The following is a 19,522-nucleotide window of genomic DNA, read 5'->3' as shown; positions in this document are numbered from 1 at the left end:
GAGCTAAATGTGAAAGGCATATTCTGACTTATTTTGGCTGGACAAGGAAAAAAAAAGTCTGATTTTAGAACTGTAATGAAATGTTCTATTAATAAAAGTGCATTCTGAATCAACAAAACAATGGGTTCATAAAAACCTCTTCTCTCTCCAGGTGGTGCCCAAACCGATTAACCCAACTTCCCAGATAGTTACTACTAGTCAGCCCCAACAAAGACTTATTATGCCAGCCACTCCACTGCCACAGATACAGCCCAACCTCACCAACCTCCCGCCGGGCACTGTGCTGGCACCAGCACCGGGTACAGGAAACGTTGGCTATGCAGTCCTTCCAGCTCAGTATGTCACACAGGTATGGTGTTAACCCAGAGATAAATAAGAAAATAGAGCTGTTGTGGAACATACTGCTTTCCTCTTAAAGGTTCGTGCTCACCACCTGTCATCTGACAATAAGGGGACACAGTTTATTTTAGGGATCCTTGGCACAATGATGACAGCAATAAATTGTAGTTACAATTAAAACTTTGTTTTCTTAACAGGGTTTTTTTTGCTTAGCATAGCATAGAACTTATAACCAGAATAGTACAGAGTTTCTATAAGCAGAATCAGTGTAATACAGTTATTTATAAATAGTGTAGTACGTAATGTATAATACAGCTTAATTTAGAATTTCTAATTGCCTAGACCCTCTGAAGATCAGGTCATATTCTTAATACATGGTTTGCTTTATTGATACAAAAATCATAATCTAGACTTAAAAATCACAAAGAAGTCTGAGTCACTCTATCCATGGGGGAAGCAGATGTCAGTGGAAGCATCCTTGGCCATCCAGACATCACATCTCGCTGTCCAGCAGCAGTTCTGGCCCAGGTTCCTCACATAGGACTTGTAACTGCTTGATTGTACAGACTGTATACATTGTGTGCTGTTACACTTGCCCGTTCTGTGACAAGGGTCATCACCACCACCTGGTTATCTGGGTGCCTGAGACCTCTGTGGACAGTAAGGAAGGGGGTAATCGGCCTGGTGCCCAGGAATCTTGAGGCCAGTAGTGAGTGGAAGAAGAAATCTGTTTGGTTTGTCTACTTCAGGTTCACAGGACCTTCATGGCCAGATAATGAGGGGAAAGGAAATGAATATGCAACCACTCAGTCACAGAGAATGGTGCTTGCATTATAAAATGGCGTTTGTTGCGCTGACCACGTTACCGGCAGTCAGAAGCAGGGGGTACTGGTCACACCAACCCAGGTCTAGGGATTATGTTTTTTGCTCTTTGCCAAGATGTGACCAACATTCATAATGAAAAGGAAAATAAATAAAACATTCTGTTGAAGGCTGACCAGCCAGTCTGTACAAACAAGGACTCTATTAGCTCATGGTATTACTGGTACCTCATTTCGGGTTCCCTTCTGGTTTTGTCACAGCTGCAGTTTAACCCTGAACACTCTTGCCACTTCTCCCAGTCCACTTTCATAAATCTTACCTTAAACTAAATAATACCATCTGTTGGACCTCTTCTCAGAAGTTTTGTTCCGAACCCAATCTGTCCTCTTTGGCCTGGTCATATCTTGTTATGTACCAATCTGTCTTCAGAACCTGTCCCAGCAGGAGAAAATGGCTGTGCATAGGTAATACAAAAGAAGGGAGACTAAAATGACAAAACAGTGTCATTTGGCAGGTTTTTAGGAGGTTTTGTTTCTTTAATGTGCAAAACAAACCATGCAGTCCAGATATGCAGAGAAGTTGAAGTGGAAATTATTTCACTTGCTTTTATGTAATTCCATATTAAGTGGCTTGTATATTAAGGAAGCTACTAAAGTAATCTCTGCAGGAAGCAATCCTGCTCTGTTAGGGGCAGGTTTGCTCAGGAAAAGAAGAGGGGAAAATCACCATGTTTTTTTGAGCTGGAACAGTTTGTACTCTGAACACTTGTGTGTAGCCTGTTACCTGTATGGCTGTGGTCACTGTAATAGAGAACATAAAGACCGTCTAAAATAATTTTTTTATTCTAAGTGTGGAGGCAGGAGGTTGCCGTCTGGTCCAAGTTCCATAAAGGTCTAAAACTGTGCAAGCATATTATTTTTATAACAATATCTGGAAAACTAATTTTAAAAAACTAGCTACAGGTCCTCTTCTGTATACTTTAATCTCTTCTGAGTTACACATTAACGTTTTTGTTTTGTTAGCTACAACAATCATCATATGTATCTATAGCAAGCAACACTGGCTTTACAGGGACATCTAGTATCCAGTCACAAGCACGGCTGCCATTCAATGGGTGAGTATTTTGCAAAGAAAAACAAAAAAACCCTGTAGTATAGACTGCTGAATGAACATCTTTCGCACTCATTATAAGGAAAAGTGGGAGCTTAGGTATTGGAGTTTGCTTTGGGGGATTTTCCAAGAAAATCTAGTATACTGTGGTATGGTTATTACCTCTGACTAAAGGACAGGGATCTGTCTGACAAATGAGATGGCCTCTTCATCAGAGCTGTGTTTTCCTTTCTGTTTTTTAAACTCATGTAGCAGGAAGATGACCTGAAAGCTTCCTGTTGCTCATTCTTCTTTCTACATCAGCACCTGGGAGCCACCAGCCTCAACTATTTCTTGACGTTGCTGGAAAGAAGTGCTGGGCAATATAAGAGCTAGATGCTTAGCACGTGCAGAAATCCAGCTGAACAGCAAAATGGAACTAAAGCCCAAAATGAATCCTATTAGGAGGCTTTGATATTTTTTAGTCTTGTATTTTTTTCTTTAAGGATAAAAATAACAGCTAACATGTATTATCTTCCCTTTGACAATCCAGCAGGCTTAGCTGTTCTGCACAGTCCTTTTGTGTTACTGTTTGCTGGAAGGCCAAGGTGCATTTTGTTGTTTGCAACTTCAATGGATACAAACTAATCCAAAACCTAGATGCAGCTATTCAAACAAATGGGTTTGATTTAATCTCCCTGCGATTATATGCTGGAAGTGTTGGATAGGGATGGAATGAATTTCATCAAAAGTGATTAGTGACACAAAATCGGAGTTTTAAGAGCCATTAAAGACGGTCTGATACAAAATTTATCTGTCAACTGAACACCATGGTTTGGCTTGCTTTCCTATTACTCCAGAGTTGCTTTTTTTTTTTTTTTTTTTTTTTTTTTAATTCCAACTAGAACAAAAGGAGAGATACAGTCATATTGTGTGAACCTTGGTTGCATCTAGTCCCTTTGCATGTAGAGGGGTTCTGGGGAAGTTTTCCCTGATTCTAGTTTTTGGTTATGATGCTTCCTCTAGCTTTAAACCTCATTTCTACTTTGGGCATGCAGCCAGACTTGCAGCAAATAAACCCATCTCTTTCTGGATTGGAAAGGCACTATATAAAGGCACTATAGGCTAACTTAAACATAGTCAGCCAAAAACCTAATGCAAGGGCAATATAAAGATCCTCTTCTGAGTTTTTCCTATGAGTCATATACTTGAATTTAAAGTAGGAAGAAACTGATAAAACAGTGTGCATGTATATAAATGCACTTTTTTTCCCTCCTTCCCCCCCCCCAGAATAATTCCTTCTGAATCTGCAAACCGGCCGAGGAAGCCTTGCAATTGTACTAAGTCTCTGTGTTTGAAATTGTAAGTAAAGCTTGGGTTTTTTTAAGCCTTATTTTTGACATCACAGATTTATGCCAGAGATTATCAGAATATAATGTTTTTAAATATGTCAGAAATGTTATGTCTCGATGCTAATTGAAGGTTGCTGTTGATACTGGTGGAGATGTTGCAGGGCCTGTGTAATTTTGTAACTCCTGTGAGCTATATAGACCCTAACATTTTATAAATTCCTGATTTCACAGCTTTGTGGTGTGGTGGAGGCAATTCCAGTCAGCAGTTGTAGTTGTGTTGTTGCTCTGAGTGAAATGACATCCCATGGTATCATCAGTGGGTATCTACTGTACTTTGGTGATACCATGTTGTATCAAGTACTTAAGAAAAATTGGGCTCTGTGTCGTCTTAAATGACTGAATAGACAAGTGATTCTTCACTGATAGGTCTGAGCCCTGCTCATCCTCATGAGATATTTTGCTATTCCATTCAGTGTCTTTGTAAGAATTTGACATAGAAGCATTTTAAGCTGAGGAGATGTTAAGTTTCTTTGTCTCAAGTTAAAGTCAATTTACCAGTTTCGGGACAATAGCAGGAGTAGATATTGAAATTAATCTGTGGTTCCTGGAATCATAGATGTTGAAGAGGAAATTGGTGGTGTGCTACTCAAAGGGAAAGTGATGCAACAGTATCTGAACCCAAGTTAAGTAGTGTGTTTAAACTTTTCAACTTGGGTCTCTTTTCATGTAATACACCCTACCTCTGTGTGGGGAGGTGTGCCCTGTGCTTCCTAGCCTCAGAATTGTCTGTTGCAGAGAAGATACGGTAAACAGGAAGGTGTGTAGCTGGTTTTTCAAATGTTTTATGACATATGTGACTGACTTCATAGTGCCAAATGTATGTTAGATGCTTAGGGTTTTCCACTTTAGTCTTTGGCAACTGAATGCTCTAGAAATTCTAGGAGAATAATAGCATTGCTGGTGATGCTTTGTACCTTCAGAATGCTGTTTGAAAACAAACTTTTCTTGTAAATTACTGTAATTATATATATGTAATCGCTAGGCATTGGTGTGGAGCAAATGGTTAATTCACTCCGGCAAAGGTGCTTTTTCCCTAGTAAAACTTTTCCCATCTGGAAGGGGAGTTGCTTTTTCCCAAATGAATGTTGAAGGTAGGCACATAGCCTCAAAGAAGAAAACTCAGAGAAGTTATTTGCTCACTGATGCTCTGGGTTGATGTTGGTGCTGTTTGTTTTGGAAACCAGGACCATTCCACTACTGATTTTTATACAGGTCAGAAAGGAGAGCTATTACAGATTGTAAGGCTTTTGATATAGTTTGTCCCTAAGACATTCAGGTTGCTGAAAGTCATCAAAATGCAGTTCAACCAGATGAAGGGTTGTAGTGGACTCTGGGCCAACCCTAATCTAGTTCTTGTAGTGTAACCCTGGGCTAGCCATGGGAAGCCAGTTTTGCAAGGGGTTCAGGCTCCTAAAGATGTGTTCCCAGCAGGATTTGAAAGGTAACTGAAGAGGATCAGCAGTTTCCATCAGCTGTAGGTGGAGGTGGTACTGGACACATTGAAACGTGCCAGAGTTTGTTGTGACCCAAAGCCATGTTTGAGCTGACAGTGAATATGGTGCTTCCATGTATCAGATCTGTGGGATGGTGTCGTGAAATCTTGGTTTTGGTGTGAGGTAGCAGAGGCACATAAGAGGCATGGCAATGTGATTGGCTTTTCCTGTCAGTGTTTTGCTGCTTTTTATTCACATACTTGTCCCTTTAAAAAAATCTCAGATAACTACATCTTTATCCTCATCTGGATCCTTTTCTGTTTTACCTGTGCTGCAAAGCCTATGAGGTGTACCACTAATGAGTTCCTCTTCTATTCCATCCCTGCTATGGCAAACTCTGCCTCAGTTCACAGCTGTAAACAGTTTAGGGGCAAAATTAATAAAAAAAGGCTGGTTGCTGTGTTAGTCAGTTTGTCTGTTGATTGGCACTCCAATGGCTTGCCTTTTGTTTTGGCTGTATCAGCTCTCCTGAGGGCTGATTTGAAGTGGCTGGGCCAGGAACTGGTGATGAGGTGGCTGTGGCAGGATGGCCCTCAACATGTGGGTCAGCCACCCTGGAGTCACCCTAGAAATAAGTCTCATTAGCTTCATTAGCTTCTCTTGCTGCTATGGGGACCTGTGCTATGTGAACACATAGCTCAAACAGACACCCTGGAGCTATACATGTGCCTTTAGACAGCAGCTAGACCTGCACTAGAGTATTTAGGCCTTGCAGTGAGGCTTGATACCACTCATACACATGGAGTTGAGCACAGGGTGACCCTTACACCTATTGTTGTGTGTGCATGTCGTCAGACTAGGACCTTCTGCTACTGTAACGTGTTTACAAACGCCATCTGCATTTTCTGTTTCAGGTATTGTGATTGTTTCGCAAACGGTGAATTCTGCAATAACTGCAACTGTACAAATTGTTACAACAACTTGGACCATGAAAATGATAGACAAAAAGCAATAAAGGTGAGGGGCCTCTTTCCCTGTCCCTGGGATCAAAGCCATTTAACTTCTGTCTTCTGAAGCTGTGGTGTGGGGCAGAGTGGGTGTGTAATGCCCTGACCTCCTCCCACATGTGCAAGGCTTAAATTCTTTATCACACCTCTAAATTCTGGTCCCTGCATGCAGTGACTGACCCTTTGGGTCTGCCTTGACAGGCCTGCCTTGACAGAAACCCTGAAGCCTTCAAGCCCAAAATAGGAAAAGGAAAGGAAGGAGAATCAGATCGAAGACACAGCAAAGGGTGTAACTGTAAACGCTCAGGATGTCTCAAAAACTACTGTGAATGTTATGAGGTATGAAGCATTATCTCATCTTAAAGATACCGTCTTTTTCCCTTTAAGTGCTGCAACCTTTCTGATTTGTTTGTCTTTTCTTTGTACTGAGTGCTATAATGTTTTCTGTTCTTTTCTATTGCTATAATGTTATCTCTTCTTCCAGCAATTCGCACACAGAAAGCCATGTATATGGCCGAATTGATCACTTCTGTTGCATAAGTTTAACTTTGAACTTAGACTTGGATTTCTCCTTTACTAAAGAGCGGTATTTCCTAAAGAAATCTGCTGTACCAAGTCCCTAGGAGAAGTGGAAGCAGCATCCCCTAGGATAGAACATGTCTGTGGAAGACAAAAGCAAAAGTTGTTGTCAGCTAACTGATGGGTCTGTGGATATAGAGGCAGAGTCAGACTGACCTCTCTCACAGCTCAGTCACCTAAATTCCACGGTTAACAGTAGGTTGGTGGAGAAAGGGATAAGTCAGAAACCACTGATTTGCATTTGATTCAGGTATACATTCTGGAAAGGTATCTCAGTTTAAGGTGAGAATTTGGAGAGAAAACTACTAATTGAGAATTTCTTTTAGTGACTAATTAATAAGAGATTAAAACAAGATCTTTTCATTTTGGTTTGTTTTAAAGGGAGTCAAGGTTGCAACAGGCTTCTCATGTTTTGTTTGTTTGTTTCAGGCAAAAATCATGTGTTCTTCCATATGCAAATGCATTGGCTGTAAAAATTTTGAAGAAAGCCCAGAGCGAAAGACACTGATGCATTTAGCAGACGCTGCAGAAGTTAGGGTGCAGCAGCAGACCGCTGCAAAGACCAAGTTATCTTCCCAGATCTCAGATCTGCTGACAAGGCCAACACCAGCACTCAGCACTGGTGGCGGGAAGTAAGTTAAGGCAGCACCCTGTTTTGGTTGCTTCTAACATGTTTTTTTTCTGATATATATGACAGGTATGTCCCTGTCACCTTTGAATGTTTTCTGTGTAAGCTGTAGAAGCAGGAGCGCTCAGGTGAATGGAGATTCACACAACTGTGCTTTCTGTGGAACCTAGGGTATGTCAAGCTTAGCTGTGCTCCAGTGTGTCACTAAGCATTCTCTTGGTTGCCCATGTGCTCACAGAAAGCATGAAGCACAAGTGTTCCATTTACTAAAGGATGTAATCCTTGAGCTGCCCTTATAGTAAAATTTGGAGAATTGTTCTATGTATGTGGGCATTTCAAAGGCTATTTCAAAATGTACATCGATGGAGGCAGGCTCCAAAGCGCAATGGCCAACCAGTTCATGTGACACTAACTGTGGCTTATTTACTCCCTGCTGGTTGTCTAAAGGCTCTCGGAAGCAATGGGACAGATGAAATCTCATCAGTCCTTGTACTAAAAAGTTGCGCAGCCCTGGAGTTCGGTGCACTGTGTGTTTTTGCTGAAAGTGAGTGGATCTGTCTTTGTTTCAGGCTGCCCTTTACGTTTGTAACCAAGGAGGTAGCTGATGCAACCTGCGAATGCCTTCTCGCCCAGGCAGAGCAAGCGGAGAAGATGGGCAAGTCAAAAGCTGCAGCAGAGCGCATGATCCTGGAGGAGTTTGGACGCTGTTTGATGAGAGTTATTAACTCTGCAGGGAAGTCCAGAAGTGACCCTTGTGCCATGAACTGCTGACTCATGCACATGAGCCACAACGAAGCGGACTGAACAGAACACTTAAGGCACAGGGACACTTTTGTTTGGCATAGAGGATTTAATAATATTTGTTAATTTGGTGCTTGTTGTAAATTGACTTGTATAAGATTGAAACAAGAAAATCTTTTATAATGAGACGTAGAGCCTTTTAAATCTTAGCTAAATCCTCTTCTACTTAAAACAATGCCTAAAGGTAAAATCTTCTTGCCAATGTACAGCTTTTACATTGGGTTTCTTAAACATTAGATGTGTTCTCCCCTTTCCCCCAGAATAATTGCCTGAAGGGCATATATAAATTATTATAATATATATTATTTACAGTGTATGGAGTTGTATCACTGTGCATACAGGAAAACATAAGTGATGTCAACAGCCAGGTGATGCTTTTGGCGACAGGCCAATAATAAGGAAGTATCAGTGTATCCAAGATAGTTCTGAAAGGAATTGTGTAAAAATGAGCATCTAAATGGAAGGTAGGACTTGTATATAGGACTTAACACAGCATGTTCCTTTAGTGCACGGAGCACTGTGAAATACATAGGCAATAATACAGAGGGGTTGCTTGCAGATTTAGCGCTGGGCAAGTGTTGGAGAATCTTACTGGAGCAGGGCCCGAGGAGTTTTGAGGTGAATGGAATGAATGGAAATTTTTTTATAGGAATGTGACTGAGAGCTCAGATGTCTCTTAAGCTAGAACTTGAAGGCTAAAGCAGTGGCCTATTCTCAGAAGTGAGGAAGAGCAGCTGTGCCATGATGCCAGACTGTCTGCCCAGTGTGCAGTGTTACCTAAGTGTGCAGCATACGGATGCTGTTGCTTGGGTGAAGCTTGGTTTTTCAGAGGTCTGCAGCAGCCTAATCCCTCGCTGGAGGAAGGGCAGTGCAGCCTGTTGTGTTTTCTAGGATTGAGTTGTCACCCTGGAAAAGTCTGAGAAGCTGAGGTCATGGGAGACAGTGGAACCACAGTTGTCTTAAAAAGGATTTGAGACAATCTGCACCCAAATCGACTTGCAAACACAGGTAGGGATCATGTTCAGCCTGGTTGTGGGTCTTCAGGATGCTGCTTCTCTGTATGTTGGAAATTAGTGTACTTTTTTTTCATGTTGTTTAGAATGAAAGCTGTGATCTGAGAGGATGCTAGCACAGAATCAGGATTGTTACCAAAACAGATGAACAAAGCTGGGGGGCAGGGGGAATCAACTATAGCTGTGTATTAGAGTAGGGCAGGAGATTTTTTCATTATTTGTTACAGGCAATCTCAGATCACATTTTTGATAGTGTTTGCAAAATTAACCTGGTAGGTTACTTAGCTACTGTGAACATCAATAACCTGTTTAACCACAGACATTTTTATTACCTGTCTCACTGCAGCCTGAACTAGCTAGGTTTTTCCAAAAGGGATTTTGTATTCCTTCTGTAAAGCTATAAATACAGAGAAGTGCAGCAGAGCTCTTCCTCCAGCTTTTCTAGCAGGGCCAGGCTGACAAAAGGTAGGGGGCTAGGCAAACCAGCAGCGGAGCAAAGTGCCTGCATGTGTGATGGCAATAGGATGGGGGGATGCTTCCACCCTTGTCTTCACCCCATGATCCTGTGCACCAAGCAGAAGGCCCTTTCTCCCTGATCCTTCTCTGGAGCCTCCTCGAAATGCCTCGGGGGGGGCAGAAAGGGCCTGGGAGGTGGCCAGCTGTGGTGGTGGGCCTGTTAAGCAGCCATTGCAGACAAGGTCTGACCTGCCAGTTGCTGTCTGAAGGGCCCTGTTTGCTATTAACATCTCTTTGAACTTAAATAGCAAGTGTATTTGTGCAGATCTCTGAAAAGGAAACCCACCTCTTGTGTAAGTAAATGCCATTTTTTTCATAATTAGGACTTGGATTTACTAAAAACTCAGTGCAGTAACTTTACGTGTACATAGTGCGGATATTCAGTTTACTTCTAGTGACCATAGTATGTCCAGTAAGATTTGTATAAATGTAAATTAGAGTAAGTGAATAAAGTAATACCTACTTACGTATTTTTCAAACAGATTGCAATATGCCTTCTTTTCTTTAGACTTCATGTTAATTTTGTATATAATCTGTTTTACTCTAAATTGCACCTTTTGTGATGTGTATTTATATACAGTGTGCAAAAACACTTGTGAAATTTAGATTACAATTGTAATTATGTATGATGGCATTGCTTGAGAATATTTTGCTTGTAAAGACTTCGAAGGTGCAATCAAATGCTCTTAGTTCTTCTATTTTGTTTTGAACAAGCTTTCTCAGATATTAAGCTTGAATTCCTCTCTCCCCTCTCCCTGGTGTAGAATGTGTGAATTGTTTTTTGTACTTCCTTAGCCATTTGCATCAAACTGCTGGACAAGATTCACAGTCAATTTCATCCAGTTACATAAAAATAATTGGGAGTGGGGCAAGGATTCATTTTCTAGTTCTGTTTACATTGGAAAGTAGGAAAAATAAATTTATATTTACTAGACCTAAGAGTACACTTTTCTATATTGTACAAATAAAACACTCAGATAAATCACAAAGAAAAATAAACATTTATACTATTCTGTAAATATGATAGTTTTTGCACTCCTTTCCTTCAGCATTGACATACACACAGATTTTCACTGAAATATCAAAATAAATCTGTTAACACTAGGCCCACTTCTGATGCAAGTAGTGGCTTGGATTTTCAGTATCCTACCAGAGATAAACTGTGGTTACTAGCATGCTGACTTGTGTAGCAATTTGTGGCACATGGCACAAGGCCATTCTGTAGCACCATTGAGGATCCCAGGCAGAACTTTGAGGCAAAGCTTTTTTGAGAGCCTTAGACTGCTTGTTAGCAGGATGCAATGCACTGTTTTCTTGCGGCATATGTGTCTTTTTATATGTTTCTTGGGGAGGGGGTTTGTGAGCAGCTCTTGCAAGGCTGTATTATTCAGTTGCACTGAGGAATACAAGTCAATTAAGAGAGCTTGTGGTTTGTTTCTACAAAGTAAGACCTGGTTTTATTTGTGCATCCAATTACTACGTTCAGCTTTTTTAGCAGCTTGGTAAAGGTAGTATATGACCAATGCTCAGGGAGTCTTGAGAGTGTTGTTAGGATGTTGAGTGAATGAAAGATGTTACTGAACTGAGCTTTTCCCCCTTAACACACCAGCTGCTGTGAGAGGAGGCTGCAATAGAGGATGAGAGAAGGAATGAGGTGCTCAGAGTGACTTAGGGGTGGGTCTGTGTGGGCTTCATGGAGGGCAAGAGAGAGCCTGTTTCAGGGAAAAGGTGAACATCTGAGCAAGGAGTTGCTGGGAAAAGAGTGTCTGAAAGACACTGTGGGAAAAGGAGTGGTGCAGAAAAGCACTTGGTCACAATTGTGGAGTTAGGAATGCTGAAAAATTCCACTGAAACCTGACAGTTCCCGCGGTGTGAGTACAGCCAGCAGTATCAGGACTGTAGGCAACAGCAGGACTGTATTTTTGGAAAATAATGGCAATTGGTACTGGGTTCCTATATCAGAACTGTCAAGCTTTCTTATAATATTGGATAGCTTTGTTAACTAGATAATGGACACACTTTCTTCTAATGTGCTTTTGCTCAAACCTCATCCTACCAAGCCCTGTAAAGTTTCCTCAACATGTCTTGAAAACCTGTCATCAGTATTTCAGTGACTTACAAAAGGATGTGTGAATTCTGGTGGTCATGGTTACAGGCAGGGCAGCCACGGAAACACCCAGAGGCCAGCCTGTCAGCACAGCTCAATCGAAATTCAGAGAAATTCAGATGGGGAAGACCTGTGCGTGGCACACCCGCCATGTTCACAGCTTGGTGCCACAGCCAAGAACCCTCATGCATCTTTGTGCAAGCGCTTCCCCTTCAGGAGGAGGCTCAGAAAGAACCGAGCTATACAAGCTCCCTCAGGTGTAAACACAAGGTTACAGCAGGCTGACGCGCAGCCATCAAAAATTCCCAGTGAGGAAGTGCCTGTTCCCTACAGCTCAGCTCATATTGGGTCTGGAGGTTCAGAAAACACAAATATTTCAACGTTATGTGAGTGCAACCAGTCCACCACCGGGATTTTCAATGGCGTTTTGCCCGTTTTCCTAAAAATCGTGTCTCACATGTATATGGGAGGGAAATAGTTTCCTGCAGAGTCTCTTGTAGCTGGAATGGCTCAATGGCAGCGACAGCTTCAACATTTTTGCACAGATAATTGGACTAGAAAAATAAAGTCTAGATGTTTTGGTTTGCTACTCTCAGCAGAGAATGCGTGAAGTTCTGCAGTGCTGCTGCTCTCAAAGCAGAGCTTGAGGAATTGAGTGCAGCAGCTCCACTCAGAATCATCACGTTTGGAAAAGACCTTGAAGATCATCTAGTCCAACCATTAACCTCACACTGACTTTTTACCTACCCTGAGTGAGGACATGGGGGGAGAAAGAACCCAGACTGACAAGTGAGAGCTTTGTCAAGTCACTGATAGGCATAATGGCACCTTGAATATTCCTCCTGCCCTGGATATGGTGGATCACCATTTTTCATCCTATCTTCAAAACACAGCTCAAAAGTAACAGAACAGCCAGAGTTTTGTGGGAAATACTTGCCTTCCGTTTTGACTTGCTGTTCTGCGTAGCAGAGGGAAGCCATTTAGTAGCAAATACAACAAACTTTGCTATTCCAGGTGAAGCACTGCACACCAAGACAACTTCCTTGCTGGGAAAGTGAACTGACTGAAGAAGCCTGTCCCACTCCATGGCATCAAACCTGTGATTCAAGTCATTGGTGGAAACAAGATCGGAACAGGAGACTGCCTCATGCCTTGGGCTGCAGGGCACATGCCAGCTCCATGAGGATGGGGCTGTGTGGCACATGGGTGACCTGATGGGGCTATGTAACAGCACCCAAAATGGGGCTCCTGCCCTGAGAGGAGGGTGTCAGTGCCCATGGGTGCTGCTGGACCCAACAGCCCGGTTGCAGCCTCAGCACTGCACTGGGATTTCATGGACAACAGCCATGGGTCAATTACCTCACTTGTCAAATGTGGAGCCTTAGGGTGCAGGTTGATACTGTACTCGCCCCCCAAGGGATCTAGACTTACACTGCCTGTTAGGTGTTTGATGAGACGTGTTGGAGATTAGAGCTTGCATACAACTTGAGTGCTGTTTTTGTGACTTTATTTTCCTTTTTAAGTAAAAGTTCTGCAAGCTTTCTTACCTACAGCTTTTTGAAAGCATATCTGCTTTGGTGACAACAAAGTGCCAGTACACATGCATGCCCCCCAACCATGTGGAAGACGCATTAATTTTCTCCTGGCAAGAGCACTCGCAGCACTAAGCCACCCAGCATCTCCAGAGGACATTGTAGAGTGTCCCCTAACCCTTCCCCAGACATCCTGAGCAACTGTTGCTCATCCTGACTGCCATGTGTGTCTCATGAAATATGTGACTGCTTTGCAGGACAGAACACAGGATCAGATGAACTCCCTTGCTTTGCGCAGTGAAGCTCTGATAGGATTGTTTGCAGCAGCCCAACACATTGCTGCTTACCAACACTAGTTTTGCTGGCCAAATCATGGGAAAACACATAATTTCCTTGTGTGTGTTGCCTAATCAGGCCATCACTGAATCTCAGCAGGGGCCAACCATCCTTGGTGGGTTTGGCTTGACTGACAGCTACCCAGCGGTGATGGAAACCCATGTTTTCCCTTCAGTCTCTTCATTCTGTGCTTTCCACAGTGGTTGGTCAAGTTCAGGTGTTTGGCATGGTTTGTTCTGATGTTTAAGTAACATCGTGTTATTTTCTTTACCAAGATCGTGTAGTGGTTGTTGATGCAAAACTCCCCATCAAACAAATGGTTCATGAGGGTGGGGAAGAGGGGACTTTCTCCCAGAAGCTCCTGGAAGACTTTCTGTTCTAGAGACAAATGCCACAGCTTAGTGTCTTTGTTGACATCTCCTACTTTGTCACACTGGTTTAGGACTTGTTCCGAAATGCTTGTGATGTGGTGCACACTTGCCGAGGGCAGAGTCACTCCACCAAACTTTTTTATGTAGAGCACAGACCTGCACCTCAGCCTGCTCTCATCTAACTCAAAAAGGGAAGCAAGACAAGCCTCACATTGCAAATCGGAGGCTAATTGCTCAGCAACAAAGCCCGCGGCACAGGCAACACTCCACGCATGCAGCGAGAGGTCTGTCAGCGCGTTACTCAGCACGGAGCTGCGCAAGAGCAGGCCAGCACAATAGGGGTACTGGGATGGGGTCCTCCCGCCAGCTGGGTTATACTGAGCACGCACGCTGCCGAGGCTCAGATCTCTCCTACGAGCCAGAGCAACGTCCCAGGAGCTTGTGCCGCCTGAGCCACAGCTGTGGGGTGAGGCTGGTGCCAGGCTGCAGCTGGCCAGCAGTTTGTGATATGCAGCCTGGAACATGGTGCAGGTGGGGGTCCCGCTGCTGTTGCAGGCTTGCTGGAGGGCCCTGAGAAACAGCTCTAGTGGGTCTAGGCTGAGGGCGTAGGTCAGGAGGTGGCGGGAAGGAGCATCTTCTGGACACACATAGTTGGTGTAAAGCCACTTGAGGCTTTTGGCGTTGAGCAAGAAACTCAGAAATCCTAGTTTGCGTTTGCTCTTAATAATGTATCTCCCCATGGAGTCCGTTAAGGTGGTAAAAAAGCTCTTGGCTTCGTTAAAGAGGTGGTTTATTTTGGTGTAATTTCCAGCTAGCAAAGGCCCCTTCAGTCCCCTTCTCCAGGAACCTCTGCTATGAAATACATCACACAGCTGGCTTATCAAGCGCACAAACTTGATGGTACCGCTGCAGTTCTGGAACGAGGCCAGGCCCAGCTTCTGGAGATGTTCCAGTGCATCAGCAGCACCCTCACTGAACAACAGGGTAGCAAGGTTAGTCTTCAGGTGGTAACTCTCCTTATTCCCAGGTTTACCTGACTTGGAACTGTGTGGCTCTAACACCCTCCACTCCTGCAAAGCCGCCAGCTCCACCACATGCTGCCACTGCGCAGTGTCGCTGAGCCACTCTATCTTCTGGAAGCACTGCAGAGCATTCCGTATCAGCTGGAGCGTGTGGCAGATGTCAAAGAAGTATGTAATGCTGTGAGCAGAGCCAGGCGGATGCTGGAATGTGCACTGAATCCTTTCAGGATCTATCCTGATCCCCAGAGCTCTGGCAGTCTCGGCACCGCAACCGGTGGCACCTGACGTCACGGCCAGCACCACAATGCCGATGTTGTTCAGCTTATTAATGGTGTGACGAAGCAGCTGAGCAAGGAAGTGGCCGGTTGTGCTGTTCACAAAGAAGTAGCCAAGTGGAGCTGTCCAAGGACTCCAAATGCCAACTGCCATGAGGATTATGGCTTCCAAGGCCAGTGGAGTTTCATCAGCATCGAGTGCACCTGCTCCCAGGTCAATAAAGCCTGTCGGGCACTGGGTGTGTGGGTCCCACTCCTGCTGCTTCTGCAGGGACATGTCCTGTACCATCAGGGCACAGTAGCGGTAGGCCTGTTCCCCTCTCTCCACCTTTTCCTGAAGGCGGAGAAAAATGTCATTGCTGAAGCCTGCAGCAGCCTCATCATTAGAGAGCCAACTGGGAAAAAAGGGAGGATACAATTAGATGTGATTCTGAGAAAACTGAAGCAAGTCAGCACCTTTTACCACTTAGCCTGTGGTCAGACTTGTCTGGAGCTGCAGAGCAGGCTAAGACACAAGAGTATAAAGCAAGCAGCCCTGCCTTTCTTAACGCATAGTCTGAGTTTCTCACACCTGAGTGATGGGAAACCAAGCTTCCTATCTCTTAATGACAAGAGGAGAAAGGATTAAACCAAACACAGAAGTGCAAATCAGACTACACAGAGGGCCAGCAACACAAGACTGCTCTCCTTCCCAAGTGGCTTTTTCTGCCCTGCACATCATAATCCAGTTTAGAAGATGTGAAAGCCTTGGCAGCCCATGAGGAATGCTACTGTCCATCCACTACCTTCTTGCATCTCTTTGAGCAGGTCCTTTGGAAGAAGCTGTGTGAAGACCCCACAGGCTGGCACGGACAGCGGGTCTATGTTGGGCATCCTCCAACTACACTACAGGAGTTCTGAGACTCAAAACCTGGCGGGGGTGTGTGTGTGTGACTTCAGCTTCTGTGTGCTGTTACAACTTCAGTCCTTGTTAATGGGTCTGATAGTGCTGCAGGTAGTAAATTCTGAGTCTATATAACTACTTGCAGTGACACAATTGAGTTGTGTGATACAGAAGTATCTCCCTTCCATAACTCTGAAGCATACACTTGCTGAGAGTCCTTGTGAGGCAAGGTGAGAATAACCAAAGCTCTTCTCTGCTTTATGCAGTCCTTCACGTTCTCCTGTTCCCTTCTTGACTTCTCCCTTTCCCAGAAAACAGCCCCAAAGTTTTCCATGTGTAGTCCTATTGGTTTTCATTTCCTCTACTGCTTCTTATTTCTGCCCCTCTCTCCTCTGATTTAGGCTGCTGCTGGAGTACTGCAGGTGCTCCCTTAACCCTGCCTTCCTGCTACTGCTCTTTAGATGACCTTACTTGTATTTGCCCTTCCTTCCACTATTTGTCTCACCCCTCTCCTCTCACAAGTCTGCTCCACACAGCGCAAGGCCATGTGCCAGTAGGTTAAAGCCCCTCTGCTTTTCTATATTCCTCCTGCCTCCCCAGCAAACAGTAAAACACAGAGACCCTACAGCAACTGAGGCCCAGAAATGTAGCTTTTTTCAAAAAAAGCTGGCAGTACTTGACAAACTCCATTCTCACTCTAAAATTGTTACTGTGAGGAATGTATTATTCTCATGCTGTGACCCACATATACCGTAACAGTATTTCTTAACATTTGCTTCCCACTCTGCTTCTGTTACTAAAACAAAGCAGGGAAAAACTACTAATGTTGAATGCATTACACGAATTTTTACATGCATAGTTAAAAATGAATGAATAAAAACTTGCTTTGTCAGGCTGTAAGGATGAGGGAGGGGAAAAATCTTCTGTAGATAATCATAGGCCTTAACATGGTAGAGGTGTAGAAAACAAGCAAATTGCTTCATTTCTGGTGAATATTCTGTCATCTGCCTCCACCTGTGCAACTCGCAAGGCAAATCTGCTTAAAAAAAAAGGAGGTCAGTTTTAGTGAAGCAAATAAATAGGTGTTAACAGAGGGATGCATAATACAAACACATTGCAGAATACAAACAAGAGGGTGGGCTCTGGAATCACAGTCCTGAGTTGCATGAAGCGTACAGCTCAGCAATGTTATGACTGTTCAACACTACCATATTTTCCTATCTGATGTTATTCCACAGTTTTGAGTAAAGACTGTGTTTTAGATGTGGGTTCTGCTTAAAAATTGATGTAACAGGAGAGAAGCCATTAACTTATGGTTGAGCCTGCAATTTGAAATGGCTTCTTTGGGTTCTGTTACTCATGTGAACACAGCTTACTTCTGGACAGCACAAAAGACAAGGGGAATATTTTCTTAAGTTTTTCTTTAAGTTAAGTTCTTAATTTTTCTGAACGGTGGCAGTTTGGTTTACCAGCCTTGGTCTGACCTGAGCACCATAACCAGCCACAAGTAATTGAGTTTTTTCAAGGAGATTTAAATTCTTTTCCAAACTGGCTGTTGTGTCTCAGAGCTACAAATCGCACAACCTTTGCACTGTAGCCCTGGACCTAGGAATGAGGGGTTCTGTATACCGTGAAGTCAAACAAGTACATAAAACCGGGGTGAGGGAGCACGCACCCCGAAGCTCTCTGCCTTAGCAACCGCCCCCAGCAGTACCTGAAAACTGGGCCTGCAGCAAACTCACGGTTTCCTCAGAAAGCTGCTGCTTGTCCGCCAGCTCCCGGAGGAAGGTCGCCACCGTTCTGGGCCGGCGGGCGGCGGAGGAGCATGGCCCGGCCGCAGGGACCTGCTGCTGCTGCGAGGCCTCCGGCACCGGCCGCGCCTCCCCGCCCGCCGTCCGCTGTCCCTTGAGACTGTAGTTGTGGTCCCCGGCAGGGGGGCTCGCGAGAGGCTGCTTCAGCGCCCGGCCGAGAGGGCCGCTCCTCCGGCCGGCCCCAAGCGGCTCCTGGTGGGGAAGAGAGAAGGGGGGGCGGGAGCAGACGGTCACCGCACACCGGCGCGGCGCGGCCCGGCCGAGGGGGGGGGTGGGGGGGTGTCTAGCGGAGCGAGGCCGATCTCCGCACGCACCGGGTGGGAGAAGCGGGAGGGCACAGCCCCCCGCCGCAGCTTCCGCCGCAGCCCGTAGCGCTCGAAGTCGGTGTCGGCGAAGTGCCGCGAGCAGAGGATGGCCCCGGGGCCCGGCCGCCACGCCCGGCGGCTCCGCGGGTCCACGCGGTTCACGGCGCGGATCCACTCGCGGCGCTGCGCGGCGTCCACTGGGAACCTGCGGAGAGAAGGGAGCGGGAGGCGCGCGGCTGGGCAGGGGGGGCGGTGCGGGGCGTCGGCCACACTCACTGGTGGAAGGAGATTCCGCGCTCCCGGCTCCGCCCGTTATCACGGGCGGTACAGCCCAGGGCCGAGCAGCTCCGAGTCATGGCTGTTCCTCAGCCTCCGCCAAGGCCCGCCGCCACGCCCCGCCCCAGAACTGCGCTCGCCTATTGGCTGCCGCTGCCCTCTCGCCAAGATTCTTCCCTTCTCATTGGCTCGCGAGCCGCCACTCTCGGGCCTTCCCGTTAGAAACTACTTCCTCATTGGTCGCGGCGGCCGTCCATGGCCTCGCGGCAGCGCTGCACTTCCGCCTCGGTGACGTAAGCAGAGAAGCGCGACGGGAACGGGCAGGGAATCTAGCCGACCGCTAGCAGCGATAGGGGAAGAAGCAGCCAATGACAAGCGGCGATCCTCGCAGCCAATGGAGCAGCGCTCCCAGCCTCTACATATAGAAGGGGCGGGCACATAGGTTTGTCCCTCCCGCCGCGCGGTGAGGGGCGCTGGTGGCGGCCGGACAGTGCGTGGCGGTGGGGCCGCTGCCCGCCGGCCCTCAGCCTCGCCCGGGCGGGACCTGCAGCCGCAGCATGGGGCTGGGGCAGCGCCCGCCGCAGGCGCAGTGTCTGCCCGCTACTGAGAGGCAGCGGAGTCTGACGACGGGAGGCGGTAGCGGCGGGGCTGTGCTCTGAGAGGTGGGTGCGGGGGCCGCGTCCCGAAGCGCCCCCCGAGCCGGGCTGTGGAAGCCGTCGGGGCGCGGCGGCTGAGCCCTTTACCTCACGCCTGTGGGTGCCCGCATCCCCCCGCCCCACCGCCGCTCGTGGGTCTGGCCGCTGTCCGATGATGATCCTCACTGCTGTTCACATCATGATGGCGCCGTGATTATTGTCGTTGAGCTGAGGAGGACAGGCGGCTCCAGACACCCCGCACACGTACCCCCGCCGCTTTCTCTCCATTCCCCTAAACCTCAGCGGGGCGGCTGCCCCTTAATGCCTGTG

The 19,522-nt window shown here is 45.9% G+C and overlaps 3 protein-coding genes across 14 annotated transcripts in view; 2 read left to right on the top strand and 1 right to left on the bottom strand.

The window, feature by feature from the left end:
• LIN54 (lin-54 DREAM MuvB core complex component) overlaps positions 1 to 10,665 on the top strand; it is a 41,415-nt gene extending 30,750 nt beyond the window's left edge. For 2 of the 5 annotated variants that reach the window (XM_074904918.1, XM_074904922.1), the window contains 7 exons: positions 152 to 349; positions 2,184 to 2,275; positions 3,541 to 3,612; positions 6,010 to 6,112; positions 6,304 to 6,441; positions 7,111 to 7,313; positions 7,879 to 10,664. In XM_074904918.1, the coding sequence (XP_074761019.1) occupies positions 152 to 349; positions 2,184 to 2,275; positions 3,541 to 3,612; positions 6,010 to 6,112; positions 6,304 to 6,441; positions 7,111 to 7,313; positions 7,879 to 8,080 (1,008 nt within the window). In that variant the 3' untranslated portion in view covers positions 8,081 to 10,664. Of the gene's footprint in view, positions 1 to 151; positions 350 to 2,183; positions 2,276 to 3,540; positions 3,613 to 6,009; positions 6,113 to 6,274; positions 6,442 to 7,110; positions 7,314 to 7,878 lie in introns of those variants that run through there. The other 3 variants (XM_074904919.1, XM_074904920.1, XM_074904921.1) reach the window with 3 other exon arrangements.
• Positions 10,666 to 13,217: 2,552 nt separating this feature from the next.
• THAP9 (THAP domain containing 9) lies at positions 13,218 to 19,517 on the bottom strand. 3 transcript variants are annotated; one of them, XM_074904917.1, is made up of 5 exons: positions 19,301 to 19,517; positions 18,291 to 18,486; positions 17,880 to 18,168; positions 17,051 to 17,204; positions 13,218 to 15,677 (listed from the first exon to the last, which is right to left on the bottom strand). In XM_074904917.1, exons 1-5 carry the CDS (start codon positions 19,321 to 19,323, stop codon positions 13,697 to 13,699), a joined length of 2,643 nt encoding a protein of 880 aa, XP_074761018.1. In that variant the 5' UTR covers positions 19,324 to 19,517; the 3' UTR covers positions 13,218 to 13,696. The 3 variants fall into 3 exon arrangements, with proteins under 3 accessions (XP_074761018.1, XP_074761016.1, XP_074761017.1); XM_074904915.1 differs by lacking the exon at positions 19,301 to 19,517 and adding an exon at positions 18,558 to 18,669; XM_074904916.1 differs by lacking the exon at positions 19,301 to 19,517 and adding an exon at positions 18,558 to 18,669 and having other exon boundaries at positions 13,220 to 15,677; positions 17,051 to 17,201.
• The window catches only part of SEC31A (SEC31 homolog A, COPII coat complex component), a 47,674-nt gene continuing 47,136 nt past the window's right edge, over positions 18,985 to 19,522 (top strand). For 3 of the 6 annotated variants that reach the window (XM_074904913.1, XM_074904909.1, XM_074904908.1), the window contains exon 1: positions 18,986 to 19,219. The gene's annotated coding sequence lies outside the window, so the exon portion shown is untranslated. Of the gene's footprint in view, positions 19,220 to 19,522 lie in introns of all 6 variants that reach the window. The other 3 variants (XM_074904911.1, XM_074904910.1, XM_074904912.1) reach the window with 2 other exon arrangements.

The sequence above is a fragment of the Athene noctua genome, chromosome 4 (assembly GCF_965140245.1).
Source record: "Athene noctua chromosome 4, bAthNoc1.hap1.1, whole genome shotgun sequence".
Classification (NCBI taxonomy): domain Eukaryota; kingdom Metazoa; phylum Chordata; class Aves; order Strigiformes; family Strigidae; genus Athene; species Athene noctua.
This window is presented reverse-complemented; position numbering and strand designations above follow the sequence as displayed.